Below are 21,069 nucleotides of genomic sequence, written 5' to 3'. Positions count from 1 at the left end.
ACCACCTGAGTCTCTGATTCAGACCCTCCACTCGGCTCTGCGTCAGAGGTCCACAGTCGGTCCTGTCGACTATGCTGCAAATGGTCAGCTCTGCTTTCATCTTGCAAGCAAGACTGGCAGCCTCTACCACTTCTGTTAGCAGGTCGAAACCCCGAGAATTTCTTCTGATCAAAAGTGATACATATCATTGGTACCGACGTGAGCCACCATCTGCAGTTGGCTGCACCCTGTGCTCTTCATGGCATCCGGGAGGACCCTCTCCACATGTGGAATGACTCCACCCGGTATGCTCACGGAGTGCGCATTGGTTTTCTTTCCCTTCTTGTCAGCCAAGTGCCTAAGGGGTCCCGTAACGCGCGTAACGTTGGACTTCCCGACTACCAATAAGCCCACCCCCTGTGATTGCCCGGATCTTGCAGGCTGAGTGGTTTCCCGTGAAACAGTAGAGGCGACAGCGTCTGGCTCAGCGACAATGTCAGCCACAGACAGCACCTGTAACCTGTTTGTCAGACAAACCGGGGAAGCTTTACGTGCAGCCGCCTGGGAAGTATTTCCCCGCCTGGTTCGCCCCGGGGCGACCTCCCACTCGACCACAGGTGAGGCGTCAACCTCAGAGCGAGCAGTAACTGGGTTGGCCACTGGTGAGGACCGATCGGAGGACTCGGACGTGCTGGATGTCCGTTGGATCCCCACGGCCGGCCCACAGCAGTGGGGCCATCCACTGCAGCCTCAAACTGTGTAACCGAAGCCATCGCAGCCTGAAGCTGACAGCGAAGTTTCACCAACTCGGCTCGCATCCGCACACAACAATCGCAGTCCCTGTCTACACTGAAGATCATGGAAAACTAAACGATGCAGATAAGCTGACTATCGGCACGTGCTGCACAGCTCTACTGTAGACCCTGACGAAACCGCAGGAACTGTTTCTAATAATACGCAGATATTCAAAACCCTAACTACCGAAGAACTCAGGTGAAACTAAATAACTCGCCCGTCGCAAACGAAAACGGGAGAACTGCGTCTATTAGATATTAAATTTACACGCAGAAACTCAAGAAACTAAGTTATTAAAGCACACAGATGATATAATAGAATTAGCTCCTGGTTAGGAACTCGTAAATGTCAAGAAAGCGGTTACTTCCCTGTTGCTGCGTCTGTCTTGGTCGGCTACTACTTCCTGACTGTCTACGATGACAGTTGCGTCTCCTTCTTGACGGTAGAGGTGGCCGCCGGTTGTCAAGCGGTGCATGATACACATCGCCCAAGTGTGTACAAAATGGTTCAAATGGCTCTGAGCACTATGGAACTCAACAGCAGCTGAGGTCATCAGTCCCCTAGAACTCAGAACTACTTAAACCTAAGTAACCTAAGGACATCAAACACATCCACGCCCGAGGCAGGATTCGAACCTGCGACGTCGTAGGTTGCAGGCAGGGTAGGGCCGCCGGCAGAGCACGCTCTCCCGGCACCCCGGACAAATTAATAACCGTACGAGAATCTTGATAATTTGCAGAAGAGCAGTAGAAAACTCCGGTTACAGACAATTCCCATACAGTTATTAATTTGTCTGGAAGAAGCTTCTGTTCTCTCGAAAGGAAAGAAAATTGCAATTACTCCAGTGACGGTTCCAACAGAGGATATTGTAGCTAATATAGAGGCGGGGATTTGATTGTTACCATCGCATTTCGATGATGAAGTTAGGATGGAAATAGCTAGGATACTACGTAAAGTTAAGCCACCTAGAAGTAATTTGTCTCAAGGAGAAAAGAAGGCGTTACGGGAGAATAATACGGCAAGAATATTGTCATATTTACTGCTGATGAGGGTAATGCTACCGTTGTGTTGAAGAGTGAAGACTGTCACAGGAAGATCAGCGTCCTCTTGGATCCTACCACAAATAAATAGTTGAAAAAATACCCTCCAACCAAAGTGTTAACAGCTATCAATTTATTAACAAAAAAGTATTCCATTCCTACAGAGGATAAAAAATATCTTTGCAAAACGGAAGCTTACCCTATTAGATAATACAGGCTACCTAAGGTTCAAAGCCTAATGTCCCACTAAGGTCGATAGTGAATGCTTTTGGATCCCCTAGTCAAGAGTTGGCTCCTTGTTATTATGGTATATCGGTAAAAATGATAATCATACTAAAAATTCTATTTACTTTATCAAAAAATTGAAGCAGAAGTGATATCCTTGTCAGTTTTGATGTGGTATCACTGTTCACCATGGTTCCTATTAAAGAAGCACTTTCTTACATAGCTGATACGTTTCCCACTGATATGGTAGCTTTGTTTCGACATTGCCTATCCACGACTTATTTTCAGTAGGCCGATAGTAACGTGCTCTCTGAACAAATTGAAAGAGCGGCAATGGCGAACCTTCTAAGTCCAGCCGTTACTAACCTTTTTATGGAATTTTTTGTACAGCAGGCGCAGCAGTCAGCCAGTTAAAGTCCTTTGAAGTGGTATAGGTATGTGGAGGACACTTTTGTATATAGCATCACGGCGAAGAGAAACTGAATGGTTCCTTGGTGCTAATCCAAAGATACAATTTACTATGCAGACAAAGAATAATGGGTAGCTTAATTTTTTGGAGATCGAAATACTGTTCGCTACCTCCGTAAGGATTCGAACCATCATCTCACGCGGAAGAGAAGTGTCATTAAAACATTGGTGGACAGGGCTAATAAAATCTGTGAGCCAGTTTGTATGCACGAGGAACTAAATCATTTGCGAACACTTTTAAGAAAAATGGATACGCTGATAATGACATAAATCGAGCACTCCATCCCAGAAGAAAAGTGTCCGAAAGCATGCAACAAAAATAACAGTCGGTGGGGAAAGTTTAAATTCCATTTATTCACAATATTACGGACCGTATTGGGAAAGTTCTGGCCAAGTTTCAAGTTGAAACAATCATTAGAGCCACCAAGAAGATCAGTGAATGTTTAAGACCAGCGAAAGACGCACGACACCTTTTTGCAACCCCTGGGCTGTATAAAATTCCTTGTAGTTGTGGGAAGGTTTATATTGTAACGACAAAAAGAAGTGTTAACTCCCGCCTAACCGAACACAAAAGGAACTGCCTTCTGGGGCACACCGACAAATCGGCTGTAGCGGAACACCTTTTTGAAGACGGTGCTCATGAAATAAAATTTAGCGAGACGAGCGTGCTAGCTAAAGCATCGCATTATTATGCATATATGTACAGAGAAGCCATAGAGATTTAACAGAAAATAAGATGGCATAAAGTTAGATAATATAAGGCGGTCGATTTTGTACTAACGATGTGACAGTCGATTACCTTTGATAGTAATGAGGTTTGTCAGAGATACACTATGTGATCAAAAGTATCCGGACACGTGGTTGAAAATTATTTACAAGTTCGTGGCGCCCTCCATCGGTAATGCTGGAATTCAGTATGCTGCTGGCCCACCCTAAGCCTTGATGACAGCTTCCACTCTCGCAGGCATACGTTCAATCAGGTACCTGAAGGTTTCTTGGGGTATTGCAGCCCATTCTTCCCGGAGTGTTGCACTGAGGAAAGGTATCGCTGTCGGTCGGTGAGGCCTGGCAAGAAGTCGGGGTTCCAAAACTTCCCAAAGGTTTTCTGTACGATTCTGGTCAGGACTTAGTGCAGGCCAGTCCATTACAGGGATGTTGTTGTCATGGAACCATTCCGCCACAGGCCAAGCATTATGAACAGGTGCTCGATCGTGTTGAAAGATGCAATCGCCATCCCCGAATTGCTTTTCAACAGTGGGAAGCATGAAGGTGCTTAAAACATCAGTGTAGGCCTGTGCTGTGATACTGCCATGCAAAACGACAAGGGGTGCAAGCCACTTCCATGAAAAACAAGGGCACACCATAACACCACCGTCTCCGAATTTTACTGTTGGCACTACAAACGCTGGCAGACGACGTTCACCGGGCATTCGCCTTACCCGCACCCCGCCATCGGATCGTTACATTGTGTACCATTATTCGTCACTCCACACAACGTCTTTCCACTGTTCAATCGTCCAATGTTTACGCTCTTTACACCAATCGAGGCGTCGTTTGGTATTTACCGTCGTGATGTGTGGCTTATGAGTAGTCGCTCGACCATGAAATCCAAGTTTTCTCACCTCCCGCCTACCTGTCACAGTACTTGCAGCGGATCCTGATGCAGTTTGGAATTCCTGTGTGATGGTCTGGATAGATGTCTGCCTATTACACACTACGACCCTCTCAATTGTCAGCAGTCTCTGTCAGTCAACAGACGAGGTCGGGCTGTACGTTTTTGTGCAGTACGTGTCCCTTCACGTTTCTACTTCACTATCACATCGGAAACAGTGGACCTAGGGATGTTTAGGAGTGTGGAAATCTCAAGTACAGACGTATGACACAGGTGACACCCAGTCACCTGACCAAGTTCGAAGTCCTTGAGTTCCGCAGAGCACCCCATTCTTCTCTCTCACGATGTCTAATGACTACTGAGGTCGGTCATATGGAGTACCTGGCAGTAGGTAGCCGCACAACACACCTATTACGAAAAACGTATGTTTTCGGGGAAGTCCGGGTACTTTTGATCACATAGTGTAGCTGTGTATAGCACGTGGCGAGTGGTAGCGCCCTCTATGCGCTCCATATAAACGGGACATCCAAGGCCTAATAGCAAATCGTTGGCTCATGTTTCCCGCAGTTGGCAACGAAACGTCAGGATAAAGAATTTCTACTTTTCGACCACTGCCTCTCAGTCCGGAAGTTTTAATTAACAACGGGAAGGAGTGTTTAAGAAGAGAGTGAGACAGGACTGGACGAGCATATCCCCAATACTATCCAATCTGTACACTGAAACCAAAGAAACGTTCGTAGAGGGCACTGAAATTCAGAGAGAAGAAATAAAGATTTTGACGCTTGATGTGACATTGTAATTCTGTTAGCCACGGAAAAGGATTTGGAAGAGCATTTGAACGGAAGGACAATGGAGGTTATAAGATTAACATCAACAATAGCAAAACCAGGGTAGTTGAATATGGTTGAATCAAATCAGATAATGCTGAGGAAATAAGGTCAGGAGATGAGACACTAGTACATGTGTTATGCTATTTGGACAGCAAAGTGACTGACGATGGTGGAAGCGGAAAGATATAAAATGTAGACTGTCAGTGGGAAGAAAAGCGTTTCCAAAGAAGATAAATTTTGTGTTAGTAAGTCTTTCCTTAAGGTATTTGTATGGAGTGTAGCCTTGTATGGAACTGAAACGTGGATGATAAACAGTTTAAAGAAGAAGAGAATATAAGCTTTTGAAACACGGTGCTGCAGAAGAATGCTGATGATTAGATGGGTAGATGGCGTAGGAAGATATTGTATAGAACTAGGGAGAAAAGAAATTTGTGGCACATTCTGACTAAAAGAAGGGATCGGATGATAGGACACATTCTGAGACATCAAGGAATCATCGGATTAGAATTGGAGGTAATCGCGGGGGGGGGGAGTTATTGTAGAGGGATACAAAGACATGAATACAGTAAGAAGGTTCAAATGGATGTTGGTTGCAGTAGTTATTCGGCGATGGAGAGGCCATGACAGGATGGAGTAGCGTGGAGAGCAGCATTGTGAAACTAGTCATCGGACTGAGGCACCACAACAAGTCAGAAGTGTACGAAGTTTGGTTGAAGTTGCTCCAAGCGCTCCAGACGTATGCTTTACATTTTTATTCGGTTAACTGAAGGCATTGCTCCGGCGAACGTCGTACGATTGTGCTGAAATGCGCGTAATTGACCTTCCAAGCATGTAGTACAAATAATGGTGATTTCACTTTCTTGCATGTCCACTTCACGGCATCGCAGTTTAATGGCCGACAGTGTAGGCAGGTTGGTCAGACACAGCCTGGAGAGCTTGAAAACGTGTTGCAGGGTGGGTTGATAGGTTGTGCTGAGAACTAATTGTTAAAAAATTCGATAAGTTCCGCCGCTTCTGAGTTAATTAGCATTAAAGTTAGCCAATCAGGCCGTTACACCCGCAAATGCCAGGGAGCTGCCAGCTACAACTAGTGTTAGTTGTCCTCACAGCTTAGATGATAGCGCTCGAGGCTGCTCAGCCTTTGGCTCAGCTTTGGTATCGCTGACCTGTTCGGTATAAGAAACCAAACGATGACCACGCTCGGCGAAACCGTCTCTGGATGGCCGCTTGAATTTACACGCACAACGGCCCGACTGTCTAATTCTATGCTAATTAACTTGGAAATGGTGCAACATATCGAACTTTTTTTTTAACAACTATGTCTCAACACAGCCAACCCTGTAGCACCTTTACAAGCTTTCCATACTGTTTCTTACCACCCTGTACATTCCTTCTTACAAGGGAACCTCCCCATCGCACCCCCCTCAGATTTAGTTGTAAGTTGGCACAGTGGATAGGCCTTGAAAAACTGAATACAGATAAATCGAGAAAACAGGAAGAAGGAGTTTGGAACTATGAAAAAAATTAGTAAAATATACAAACTGAGTATTCCATGCGAAGATAGGCAACACCCAGGAGAATGTGAGCTAAGGAGCGCCGTGGTCCCGTGGTTAGCGTGAGTAGCTGCGGAATGAGAGGTCCTTGGTTTAAGTTTTCCCTCGACTGAAAATTTTACTTTCTTTATTTTCGCAGAGTTATGATCTGTCCGTTCGTTCATTGACGTCTCTGTTCACTGTAATAAGTTTAGTGTCTGTGTTTTGCGACCGCACCGCAAAACCGTGCGATTAGTAGACGAAAGGACGTGCCTCTCCAATGAAAACCGAAAACATTTGATCGCAAGGTCATAGGTCAACCGATTCCTCCACAGGAAAACAAGTCTGTTTTTTCTATACGACACAGGGACGGCATGTCCGACACATGACAGGAATATGTTGTCGACCCATCTAACTTGTGCACTTAGCGAATGGGTAAAAAGATTCTTCTACTTTGCCCGATTTAGGTTTTCTTGTGGATGTGATAATCACTCCCAAAAAAGTGATGAAAACATAAGAATTTGTCACATAAACTGAAAATAAAAAAATTAAACTTTTCACTCGAGGGAAGACTTGAACCTAGGACCTCTAGTTACGTAGCTGCTCTCGCTAACCACGGGACCACGGCGCTCCTTGACTCCCAGTCTCCTTGATGTTGCCTATCTTGCGCATGGACTACTCAGTTTGTATATTCTACTAATTTTTTTCATTGTTCCACACAACTTCTTCCTGTTTTCTCGATTGATCTGTGTTCACTTTTTCAAGGCCTATCCACGGTGCCAACTTATAACTAAATCTGAGGGGGGTGCGTTGGGGAGGTTCCCTTGTTAGACAGGACTTGAGCTCACCTGCAGTGATAACATTTTAGCAGACATACGTTTTGACTCCACAGCCGAGAATGCATAGACCGGGATCTTCCTGATCGACTAAAGTTTCCTGTCGCGCCGGGACTAGAACCCTCTTGGGCAATCGACTTCCGTCTGTCAGCAAGTTTCGCCACTCCGAGAGACGGAAGGTGCGCCTGCAGCTGTTGAAGGAACAGCCGGCGGGACACGATAAGGCGCGGAGATTGCGTCTGCGCACTCTTTCCGTAGCTGTTAATAGGCCACGATGTCCTGCTATAAGGAACGTGTCATCGACCTTGCCATGCAGTTTCCTTATATTGAAACGATTCTCTAATCTTCTTAGACAGCATTACAGCCGCTGATAACACATGCTGTAAAAATTCACAGAGAATTTACACACAGTATTCTTTTATTTGTTTTCCTGCTACAATATTTATTGATGAACTAGTAACCAGTATTTCATATGTTGTATTTTTTTACAATAATAAATTAAAATGTCATAGACAAACGCAGCATTTACTTACACTATTATACTACAATTTATAAGTTGAAGAATGTGAATTCTAACATCTCAGTTAAAAACTATCTCCAACATATTTCAGGGAAGCAAAATAATGTGCGACTAACTGAAGGCTACACTCCAGACTTAAAGCGCTGGGGTCACTAATTGTTCTGTGTTAAGTTAGGTGAGGGAGATGGGGCGTTATAGCAGTAAGAATTACAAATTTTCTAAACTCCGTTTTTGTTCGGAAACCTCTTCCTCAAAATTCTTTTTGCTATAGGCGTCTAGAGTTACCAAAAATACTAGCAATTGTTTAACAGACCGACTGGGTATGGTGGGGATGGAAGGCTGGGTTCGCCCGCATCTCGTGGTCGTGCGGTAGCGTTCTCGCTTCCCACGCCCGGGTTCCCGGGTTTGATTCCCGGCGGGGTCAGGGATTTTCTCTGCTTCGTGATGGCTGGGTGTTGTGTGATGTCCTTAGGTTAGTTAGGTTTAAGTAGTTCTAAGTTCTAGGGGACTGATGACCATATATGTTAAGTCCCATAGTGCTCAGAGCCATTTGAACCATTTTTCTTGAAGGCTGGGTTCGGTTGTGAGCAACATTATTTACAAGACAAATCTTGAAAACGGAAGTTCAGCTGTTTAGAAACACAAGCTATTTAAAACCGACGTCATAAAATTAATGAATCAAACTCGTAATAGATGGGCCGATAACGTCGACCAAGTTTCGAGATTTTCTGCACTTGACATGGAGATGAAATTAACTGGCGCCAGAAAGGATCTTGAAAGAACACCGCAAACCATTACATAAAAAACGTCAAAATCAGTTATGAGCAGCAGAGTGAGAATAACGGCTAATATAAGACTCCGTATACAAGCAGCATAGTAATCCACAAGTGACGGTCGAATACAGTGTCCAGGCCAGAAACCGCTCTCTCGCACTTCGCCCGCCCGTCCACTCGCAGACCCACAAAGCCCCCCAATCGTCAGCTGCGTCGTTGCTGCTTACTCGTCCTGGAGAACCGTCTGATGGTTCAAACGGCTCTGAGCACTGTGGGACTTAACATCTGAGGTCATCAGTCCCCTAGACGTACAAGGAGACGGCACGAGTGTGGGATCGTTGATTTGTCCGAAATTTTGTGTGGTGAAAGAGGACCCCTAACACCTCACGTGGTTAAAATATTAGGACGCACTACTCGGAAAATCCCGGAAAAATCGATCCAAAGTTTCTTAGGTGCCTTATGAGTATAAAATGTGAGTTCATTGCCGAGCGGCGATCTGGCCTAGATGTTTAGGGCTCGGACTCTTACGCCAGAGGTCTCGGGTTCTGTTCCTCCACTGACACTTTTTTTTCTTCTGTTTCATTTTCTTTTGTTATTCCACCAATTATTCAGAAAGTTTCCCAAACCTACATTATCTCTAACAAATTAGTTACATTATTAAATAAAAATTATTTTCTTTTTGTCCAACAACACAATTCATGGCGGTGGGTTTTCCATTTTCCATTGTGAAGAATATAAGGAGAATCATTGGGTTTTTAATCACAATAACAAATTCGAATGGGAAACATTCAAATTTTATACATATAATAATTATAAACAAGAACCGCAGTGGTAATTATCGTAAAAACAATAATTTTTGCTACATCTTGCGCAACATATAAAAGCGGATTTTTTTTACAATCACAGGGCGTTTGCAATAAATCTGTACAAAAATATGCCCCATTAGCATTTACGAAAATGTTTTGAGTTTCTGATAATTTTGAGGCAAACCAGGCATATTGAATCATATCTTGGAATATTGGCGACGATAACTGATGGTGAATCATAGAATGAATTTTTATACAGTCTTCCCGGGAATTAATTCCACGATTATCCTGTAACAATGCGCTGCAATTTTACAAGCAACAGAAGAAAAAAAACTGCTGGAGGAGGAATCGAACCCGAGATCTCTGGCGTAAGGGTCCGACCGCTAACCATGTAGACCAGACGGCGGCTCGGCAACCGACTAACATTTTGTACTCATAAGGCACCTAAAAAACTTTGGATCGATTTTTCTCTGGATTTTCCGAGTAGTGCGTCCTAATATTTTAACCACGTGAGGTGTTAGGGGTCCTCTTTCACCACAAAAAGTTTCGTACAAATTCCGGACCCCACGGTCGTGCCGTCTCCTTGTTAGAACTACTTAAACCTAACTAACCTAAGGACATCACACACATCCATGCCCGAGGCAGGATTCGAACCTGCGGCCGTAACAGCAGCGCGGTGCCGGACTGAAGCGCCTAGAACCGCTCGGCCACTAGGAACCGTCTACCGTCAAGATGCCGTTGCTCAGTGCAGAAACACATACGCTAACTCGCCAATGCACCACTGTCCATTGCTAAATTACGAAATTTGATTCGCAAATTGTGAATCTAAATTGACATCAGCTGCACTATTTATCGGTGATGCCAGACCGGCACTCGAACCGTATTTCCCGCTTAACGGGAGCGATCGCCTTAATCACTTTTTTTATTACAGAGAGCTGAGCTACGATTTTGGCCTCAGATATCCTGACACGCCTCCACGACCGATCCAAACTTCCAAATGTCACACTTGTCCACGTCTTCTAAGCTCTCTCTCTCTCTCTCTCTCTCACTCACTCTCTCTCTCTCTCTCTCTCTCTCTCTCTCTCTCTCTCTCTCACACACACACACACACACACACACACACACACACACGCACACGATTCCTATCACGTTGTGGCCGAGCGGTTCTAGGCGCTTCAGTTCGGAACCGCTCTGCTGCTACGGTCGCAGGTTCAAATCCTGCCTCTGGTATGGATGTGTGTGATGTCCTTAGGTTAGTTAGGTTTAATTAGTTCTAAGTTCTAGGCGACTGATGACCTCAGAAGTTAAGTCGCATAGTGCTCAGAGCCATTTGAACCATTTTTTTTGTTAAGTCCCATAGTGTTCAGAGCCATTTTTTTAATTCATGTCAGAGACGGACATTCGATGTGGTCGTAGCTTTAACCCGTCGTTGCATGTAATTCTTTTTATGTTATTGTACAATTTCTGTGTTGACAATTCACGTTATACAATGTTTCTTCAGACATGAATGCATTTTTTTTAATTGGCTTTCGGAACGTTCCATACAGCCATCTCAACACAAGAAATGTTGTATTACAATCTGTTTTGACAGTTCATAGTGGACATTATTTTATGTCGTACCGTGCTACGAAGTTACATGTGAGTAGCAAAGGACTGATTCGTCATAAAACAACGTTTATAATTAGAGTGTATTGAAACGAATAAACGAGAGGAAAATGGAACACGGGATACACAGTGGTAGTATACTATAAAAATCCTACTGACAGCACAAGAAGAAATGATAAATCGCCATTGGTACACACTCAGAGTATACTAAAACGAGTAAACAAGAAGAAAAGAAACCACTGAATAACACAGTGAACGCCACACTGGTCAGTGTGGCGTTCGCTGTGTTATTCAGTGGTTTGGTATTTAACTAATTTTTAAATGAAAATGATAATCTTATTTTATTACAGTGAGTAATTACTAAATAATTTTTTCTCCCGGATAAAGATTTGGTCAAATTGATAACGAAATCCAAGTTAACGTTGTGTTAAAGTGTTGTCTGTGAGCTGTGTGTCACTAAATCACAGTTCATACAACAGATTCTATACAACTATGGATTATGATGGAAACAGTTATCTTCGGCAAAATGATCATTAAAACCACCGAATATCAGCCGCGCACAACACTGACGTATGTTAGCTGAAACAATATTCTTCGCAACTCGTGCGTAATTAATTTCGGCTCCATACATCAGCAAGAAAAAGTTTGTTTTATGGATCGTGCTATGAGCACTGTTTTTAAAGAAGCAATCTGATTCGAACTATTTTCATTAAAATGAGTTCGGGACCACCGGCGCACATTTATTTTTACACAATTTTATTACCTTCGGCATTTATGTCTGCAGAGTTGCGTAATTTGAATTTGCCTCTGTGATAATTGTTAAGATGGCGGCAGACAACTGATAGAGACTTCCTATTGTTAGACCAACTTTCCTTTTAACAGGATAAGTATTTGAAATACTTATTAAACTTTACTTTCATATTGTGCACTATTTAGACTAATTTTCATCAAGCAAACCTTTGATTTTTTCCTAAGAAACACAGATAAAAACGCGATGCAAATTGCTATCGTCAATGGCTGCGCTCCTTGCAACGGAAAGAAATAATTAACACATATAATGCTTATTGAGAGAGGAATTAAAGTTACAAATAATTATTCACACATATTTATAATAATAATAATGAACTCTATTCTCAAGTAATAATTAACAAATAATTGCAATTTCTTAACAGACATCAGTTTGACATGCGTCTTGCGACCGCAACCTACAAAAGCCAACCAACAAAAGGTAAAAACAAAGGAAGACAAACGCAGATTGTTGTGACTTGGCAAGACAGCCAAGCCACTATGAGGTAGCCGAAAGGCACGCGTTTAAGCTCACGCAGACTGGCGTGGGGTCTGGAACAGTTAAAGGAGTTGAGACTAGTAAAATAAGTACGTAGCTTCTGGAATACTTAACTTTAATCCATAATTGGTGAACATCGGTCTGACGGTACATGCCTCACAAGATTAATAGGAAATGATAATGGCGCCTTGCTAGGTCGTAGCAAATGACGAAGCTGAAGGCAATGCTAACTATCGTCTCGGCAAATGAGAGCGTAATTTGTCAGTGAACCATTGCTAGCAAAGTCGGCTGTACAACTGGGGCGAGTGCTAGGAAGTCTCTCTAGACCTGCCGTGTGGCGGCGCTCGGTCTGCAATCACTGACAGTGGCGACACGCGGGTCCGACGTATACTAGCGGACCGCGGCCGATTTAAAGGCTACCACCTAGCAAGTGTGGTGTCTGGCGGTGACACCACACAGATCATAAAAGGAATTTACAATTATCATTGTCTTTGTGTAATACACAGCGATGTGTCCAATTACATCATAAAATATTATATAAATAATTAATATTTATCATCGTTTTCACTATTTTTTCATATGTCGGATAGATAATGTTTATAACTGTTAGAGGCATAATTTCCTCTCGTCGCACTGTAGCTAAAATTTATCTCGTGGATGTTACAAGGTGCAAGACGACAAAAAATTATTTTAAGTTGAGAAATAGGAAAATGAATAAAAGTTCTGTACAAGTATGTGTATTTGTTTCCCTTACAAAACTGAAATCTTCTCATTTACAGATCAGATAAGCACCTAGAAACAATCTAGGGACCACGTGGATTTACATGCAACAAACAGTGAAAAGTTATATTAAACTGAGAATTATGAAAATGAATAAAAATTCCACACGCGCTTAGGTATTGATTCCGCTGCAAAATTGAGACCTGTAAAAAGTTATGTTACATCGAGAATTAGTACATGAATAGAAATTCTAGAGGTGTCTAGGTATTAGTTCAGTTTAAAAAACTGAGATCTGTTCGTTTACCTGTGAAATACGACTCTAAAGACAAACTAGCCAGCACGTGAATGCACATGTGTCAACAGGAACAAAAAAAGGACTGTTTTAAACGCAAAGTTAGCTTTAAATTGGATCTGCACAAGTTAAGTGAACAGCCACAAAGGAAATACAAAATTATTACTGATCTAAGAACACGAAGCATGATCTCTTCAACTGCTCATCTTAACCTGTGACTGAGCAAAGGTACAAGTTTTGGAAAATCCACTAGTAGCGAAAAATTATGAAATTCAACACATCATTATATGCAAGAACATTCCTTGATTTTACTCGATACATTGATGGAGAAATTAGTCTGGGAAACGTTAAGCAAAGATATGATTTCTTTGTAATACTACGACACGTGGAAGATGTTCAAACTACACAATAAATGTTTCCCGCAGAAATTACAATTACTTACCCTCATGAAAAGTTACGTACGGAATGACTACTAAATTCCTCACTAAGAGCCAAAAACTGAAAGTGAAAATTTTAAACAAAACAGTAGCTCACATATAAAACATTCCAGCATCTAACCTCATACTAGCACAGGGTACCCACAAAGACAATCTGTCTCACCCAGGCCCACCAGAAAAAAGCGTCAGATTACAGCTAGCAGTTAGCGGATCTGCAGAAAATTTGTGGAGGGGAGAACTGACCAGATAAGGACCAGGCTTTCTAATGAACTTTATCATACGTCCGTGACCAAACAACCTATACTGTAGACACAGTGAACTTCCGTGCCTTTCTAGTTGGCGCGACTACACTAGCAGATAACCAAACTCTGCGAGAATTCACATTCATATCAAACATAACCATGCATTCTGGGTTAAATCTCAGGATTAGGACACAGGAAAATGCTGGTACACAAAATACAGAGGTAATAATTGAAAACAGACTGTTTTTTTCTTTCTTTGAGGCTGCCGCGAGAGGTGAAGGACGACTGGACGACATGACTGAAATATATTAGCTTGGTGCGTAAGTTCGTAGCGCTTTTGTTTTGCAGGTTGGTATCCCGGTTGCTATGGGGTTGATTATCGATTGTCATTTTTTATTTCTAGTTCACTGTTGCTATTGAAGATTACATTTTGTCACCTGGTGATAGTGACTGGTACTGCGGACGCTAGAAAACGGAGTGCCAAGTGGAGAAACCGGATCATTTCCGACATATTCTTCTGTTTGAGTCCAAGAGAGGGGCGACGGGAACGAAGACCGCCAGAAACCTTTGCGCCGTGTATGAGGAAACTGCCAATAGACAGAGCATGACAAGAAAATGGCTTTCTTGAGTTAAGGAGGATCGTTTTGACATTAGTGATTCTCCAAATTCAGAAAGACCTTTGGGCGTTTGGTGAAGGTCGTTTAAAATTATTAATCCACAGTGATCGACGTCAGTTTACTCGAGAATTGGCAAATGTGATGAAGCGTGATCATTCCATCACCATGCAACATTTGCGTACAATGGGGAAGGTTCAAGAATCAGATGTATGGGTACCGCATGCTCTAAGCCAAAAACAAAAATCAGTGGGTGTCCATATGTACATCTCTGTTTGCTCGTCATCAATTGGCTGGTGAACAAGACCGACCATTCGTATCCTCTGCCGGCCGAAGTGGCCGTGCGGTTAAAGGCGCTGCAGTCTGGAACCGCAAGACCGCTACGGTCGCAGGTTCGAATCCTGCCTCGGGCATGGCTGTTTGTGATGTCCTTAGGTTAGTTAGGTTTAACTAGTTCTAAGTTCTAGGGGACTAATGACCTCAGCAGTTGAGTCCCATAGTGCTCAGAGCCATTTGAACCATTTTTTCCTATCCTCTATCGTTCCTGGTGATGAGAAACGGTGTCTTTATGCTAACGTAAGGAAAACAAAGGTATGATTGAGCCCAAACAAAGCAGCAACTTCCCGTGCAAAGACCTGTGTGCATCTACAAAAGATAATGTTATGCTTCTGGTGGAACAGCGACCGTGTGGAGTACTATGAATTGCTTTCCCGAGATGCAACCATCACTGTTGGCATTTATTGTCAACAAATAAGACGTCCTGCAGACGCAATCCAAGAACAACGACGAGGGAGACTATGTGAAGCGATGCTCTTCCACGCCAACGCCCAACCGCATTCTGCTAGAATGACAAAAAACACTCTACTGGAGTTGGGTTGACAAGTCATTCCACACCCACCTTATTCACGTGAACTTGCGCCCTCAGATGTGCATCTTTTCGCTCTCTATCGAATAACCTTCAAGGGACTTCCTGTTCGAAAGAAAGTGCACTCCGAACATGGTTCGACGAGTTCTTCGCCTCAAAACCACGTGATTTCTACAGCCGCGGAATTGAAAAGTTACCCCAGCAATGGTAGACTGTTTTAAATAGTGAATGAGAATATATTATTGATGACTTAAGTTTCTCTTATGTGTATATTTTGTGTTCATTACACTTATAAAACGCTATTAACTTATGGACCGACTCAGTACGAAATGCATCTGACAGGGAGGACGATGAGTTAGAATCACTGTCGAGCACTGTTTGTGACGGCACTGACAACTATGGGAAACTGAATTTCATTTGTAAAAGCCCAGACGAGGGAATTATCTGATATGGGGTACAAGAATGCAGAGCTGCCGAAGAAACTAAAAGTTTTAGCAGTTTTAAGCACTTCACCAAGACTTTGATAAGACTCAGCCGTAGGTTTTGCAGCAATCACTTCTCGAATTAATGATTCCACATACAAAGCTCTACAGTTCTGTCACTTGAAATTTTGCTTTCGTGCGAGATCCTGCAACTCAGCAACACATGCCGAGTTTGACAGTCACTGTTGTTTATGGCAGTGATAAAACTGGAGCCTAGCAACAAGAAGGTACGTCTGCTGACCGTAGTATTTATTTGATAGAACACACAGATCACTGAAAGACCATTCATTAGGGTCTGAAAGTGGTTGCAGTTTTTGCACCACTTCGTATAAATAACGACTAGACGACAAAAGTGAATCACTTTGATGCCTGTCAGAAATACAGGGTGATTCAAAAAGAATACCACAACTTTAGGAATTTAAAACTCCGCAACGACAAAAGGCAGAGCTAAGCACTATCTGTCGGCGAATTAAGGGAGCTATAAAGTTTCATTTAGTTGTACATTTGTTCGCTTGAGGCGCTGTTGACTAGGCGTCAGCGTCAGTTGATGCTAAGATGGCGACCGCTCAACAGAAAGCTTTTTGTGTTATTGAGTACGGCAGAAGTGAATCGACGACAGTTGTTCAGCGTGCGTTTTGAACGAGGTATGGTGTTAAACCTCCTGATAGGTGGTGTATTAAACGTTGGTATAAACAGTTTACAGAGAATGGGTGTTTGTGCAAAGGGAAAAGTTCTGGACGGCCGAGAACGAGTGATGAAAATGTAGCACGCATCCAGCAAGCATTTGTTCGCAGCCCAGGAAAATCGACTCGCAGAGCTAGCAGAGAGCTGCAAATTCCACAATCAACTGTATGGAGAGTCCTACGAAAAAGGTTAGTTATGAAACCTGAACGTCAACTACCCGAGGCGATGGATCGGCCGCCAGGCAGCCCGTGACAGAGCACTTCATCACTGGCCTCCAAGAAGCCCTGATCTTACCCCCTGCGTTTTTTTCTTATGGGGGTATGTTAAGGATATGGTGTTTCGGCCACCTCTCCCAGCCACCATTGATGATTTGAAACGAGAAATAACAGCAGCTATCCAAACTGTTACGCCTGATATGCTACAGAGAGTGTGGAACGAGTTGGAGTATCGGGTTGATATTGCTCGTGTGTCTGGAGGGGGCCATATTGAACATCTCTGAACTTGTTTTTGAGTGAAAAAAAAACCTTTTTAAATACTCTTTGTAATGATGTATAACAGAAGGTTATATTATGTTTCTTTCATTAAATACACATTTTTAAAGTTGTGGTATTCTTTTTGAATCACCCTATACTATAAATAAAACAGTAGTTCAATGTGACGGACGTAGACATTAGTTGTCCAAAACTTGTCGAAGGCAGCGAAAACCGGTGAGAGCATAACCATGCCCACTGACTGACATGGTTGTTGCTGTTACAATACGAGCTGCAGCAGGGCGGCCTGCAGTTCTTCGTGCAGTTCCTCCTGGAGCTGCAAACTGTTGGTGGCATTGCCGCTGCTGCAGTGACTACCGTTGCTGCCAAGTTACCAAAACTTGGGGTCACTAACACTGACAATGGATGCGACATGTCGCCGTAAACACGAGGGGGCAAGAACTCGTCGCCACTTTTATGTTCACTCCTGATACGAATGCGTAATCCATAATCAAAGCCAAGTTCTTCGTGAACCGAACACAGAAGAAATTCCAGTGGTGGTCACTATAAAATCAAAGTCCAGAGCCGTGTCAATATCCATATAGAGGCTAGGCGTGACTGATAAGTGAACATGAGGCATACTGTACTGGACTGGCCTGCAGCTACACGGCTAGGTCCGTTCTGTCTTCGGGCAGGCCAACTCGAGCCACTGGCCGTGTCTCTGGTGGCGCCTGACAGACGCTGACTGTAGTGCTTCATATCCGCTTTCGACCGTGTCCATTGGCGGGGATTTTAATTAAATAGTACCTAAGTCACTACAGATTGCTGTATTTATGTTCCAAACGTTTTGCATATACACCACTGGCCATTAAAATTGCTACGCCAACGAGAAATGCAGAAGAACTGACATGTGATTACATTTTCACGTAACTTGGGTGCATAGATCCTGAGAAATCAGCACCCAGAACAACCACCTCTGGCCGTAATAACGGCCTTGATACGCCTGGGCATTGAGTCAAACAGAGCTTGAATGGCGTGTACAGGTACAGCTACCCATGCAGCTTCAACACGATACCACAGTTCATCAAGAGTAGTGACTGGCGTATTGTGACGAGCCAGTTGCTCGGCCACCATTGACCAGACGTTTTCAATTGGTGAGAGATCTGGAGAATGTGCTGGCCAGGGCAGCAGTCGAACATTTTCTGTATTCAGAAAGGCCCGTACAAGACCTGCAACATGCGGTCGTGCATTATCCTGCTGAAATGTAGGGTTTCAAGGGATCGAATGAAAGGTAGAGCTACGGGTCGTAACACATCTGAAATGTAACGTCCACTGTTCAAAGTGCCGTCAATGCGAACAAGAGGTGACAGAGACATGTAACCAATGGCACTCCATACCATCACGTCGGGTGATACGCCAATAGGACGATGACGAATAAACGCTTCCAATGTGCGTTCACTGCGATGTCGCCAAACACGAATGCGACCATCATGATGCTGTAAACAGAACCTGGATTCATACGACAAAAGGACGTTTCGCCATTCGTGCACCCAGGTTCGTCGTTGAGTACACAATCGCAGGCGCTCCTGTCTGTGATGCAGCGTCAAGGGTAACCGCAGCCGTGGTCTCCGAGCTGATAGTGCATGCTGCTGCAAATGGTTGTTGTCTTGCAAACATCCCCATCTGTTGACTCAGGGATCGAGACGTGGCTGCACGATCCGTTGCAGCCATGCGGATAAGATGCCTGCTAGTGATACGAGGCCTTTGGTATCCAGCACGGCGTTCCGTATTACCCTCCTGAACCCACCGATTCCATATTCTGCTAACAGTCATTGGATTTGACCAACGCGAACAGAAATGACGCGATACGATAAACCGCAACCGCGATAGGCTACAATCCGACCTTTATCAAAGGTCCTTACACAAGGCATCACAACAACGTGTCACCAGGCAACGCCGGTCAACTGCTGTTTGTGTATGAGAAATCGGTTGGAAACTTTCCTCATGTCAGCTCGTTGTAGGTGTTGCCACCGGCGCCAACCTTGTGTGAATGCTCTGAAAAGCTAATCATTTGCATATCACAGCATGTTCTTCCTGTCGGTTAAACTTCGTGTCTGTAGCACGTCATCTTCGTGGTGTAGCAATTTTAATGGCCAGTAGTGTATGTTACGAACATTGTTTGACGCACATATTGTACATAGTATTTGCATTTTAAATTGCTTAGTCCAGCATATAAATGACTCTAAAATACCATTGGCAATGGCTGCGACATGTCGCCGTAAACACGAGAGGGCAAGAACTCGTCGCTACTTTTATGTTCATCCCTAATACGAATGCGTAATCCATAATCAAAGCCAAGTTATTCGTGAACTAAACACAGAAGAAATTCCAATGGTGGTAACTATAAAATCAACGTCCAGAGCAGTGTCAACATCCATGTAGAGGCTACTGTACTATTCTGATTACATCTGCAAACAGCAAAAAGCATTGTTGAAGGGGGGTGGGGGTGGAGGAATGAGAAGGATGGCTACACTTTCCCTACACAGAGCATTTTATTCAGCATTACAGTCAACTCCGTACACCCTGGAAACTGTACTTACCTCCTGTGGCTCCTATGTGCCTCTTGCATTTTTGGATATTTCTCGCTATCTTATTAATGAAGCTGCACTATGTACTATCACATGTGAAGCACTGAACTTCTATTTCTTTCGCATTCGTTTCTATGGGTTTGCCGGTAAAAGACTAAAATAAATGACTTACACACATCTTATGTGATAGATGAGAAGGGAAGGCATGCGTCTCACTCATCCTGTTGGTTTGTCCGCAGATGATCTGGGTGTGGAGCTGTTTGCTGTGCACGCCAACCTGAACAAACCCATCGCACCGCTGGAGGCTGGCCAAATCTCAGTGGACATCACCAGGCCGAAGGGTAGCCGCTGGGTCTACGAGGACCGTCGGGTGCGCCTCAAGCCTGGTGACGTCATCAATTACTGGCTGTACGTGCAGGTTGATGGGCAGGGGTACCGCTTGGACGACCAGACTTTCGTCGTCAAAGGTACGAGTTATGAGCGTCACAAACTTGTTTATCTTTTCTTTTAAATGGTGCATTTTGAACAAAACCAATTATGATACACAGGACATAAAATCCCGTCTGAGGGCTGCTATCATTTTTATGTTAATACTTGGCAACCAGTGCTGTACAATCGCAATAAAGCCATGAGATGTTCAATTGACTCTTTTATTAGAACATGTTACGCATTTCGGGATTACACCCATCTTCGGACATCACAAACTTTAACTCCTTCCTAACCAACCAAGCGTACAGCTTTGATAACTCAAAGAAAGTGTCCAATAACACTGGCTGTGTCGTACTTATAGTCATATGAGATAACGCTGCGCTACAGTCCTCTGTCATTGGAGGAAGCCGGTGGCAACTCACCCCCATCCATCTGTCATAGCCAGGACAGCAACGAAAGATTCCTCGCTGTCCCCAAGGCTCATCAACCACCAAGTCTATCACGTACGATTTTCAAAGAAATACATTACATAGGATTTGTCTGGATATAACAACCATCACCACCATTACCAGTTCCGAAATATCAGTAGCCTGCCTGCTGCACACCTGTAGCGACGGCATAAAACTTATCCATATTATCGTACTTGATTGTACGCGAGACAGCTTCGCTTCCGCTCCACGTGAAACGAAATCCAGTAAGATTCCAGCAAACGCGGAAGAATACATGATGTAGTGTTAAGATGAACATAGTACAGCAATATGTGTTAAAAGCACAACCTTACTCTTTTCAGATTCTCACTTATTGTGTTCGTTTCATAGCTTGGTTACTGATAATAACTTGTCACCAGTGCCTATGAGTTTAATTTGTACACTACAGCACTAAAGATGATCACTATGTGACTGAAAATCGATTTTGCTGTCAATAAACCATCAATATTACA

At 43.6% G+C, this 21,069-nt stretch overlaps 1 protein-coding gene across 2 annotated transcripts in view; it reads left to right on the top strand.

Annotated features, from left to right (window-relative positions):
- Positions 1-21,069, top strand: part of LOC126253463 (beta-1,3-glucan-binding protein-like) — a 324,996-nt gene that overhangs the window by 229,687 nt on the left and 74,240 nt on the right. Inside the window, exon 2 of one of the 2 annotated variants that reach the window (XM_049954819.1) lies at positions 19,940-20,167. The exons of the other annotated variant lie outside the window; for it this stretch is intronic. Within the exon in view, the coding sequence (XP_049810776.1) occupies positions 19,940-20,167 (228 nt within the window). The remainder of the gene's footprint in view (positions 1-19,939; positions 20,168-21,069) is intronic. 2 annotated transcript variants of the gene reach the window in all.

Source organism: Schistocerca nitens, chromosome 4 (genome assembly GCF_023898315.1).
Source record: "Schistocerca nitens isolate TAMUIC-IGC-003100 chromosome 4, iqSchNite1.1, whole genome shotgun sequence".
Taxonomy (NCBI): Eukaryota; Metazoa; Arthropoda; class Insecta; order Orthoptera; family Acrididae; genus Schistocerca; species Schistocerca nitens.
The sequence above is the reverse complement of the archived record's forward strand: the minus strand, read 5'-3'. Positions and strand labels throughout refer to the sequence as shown.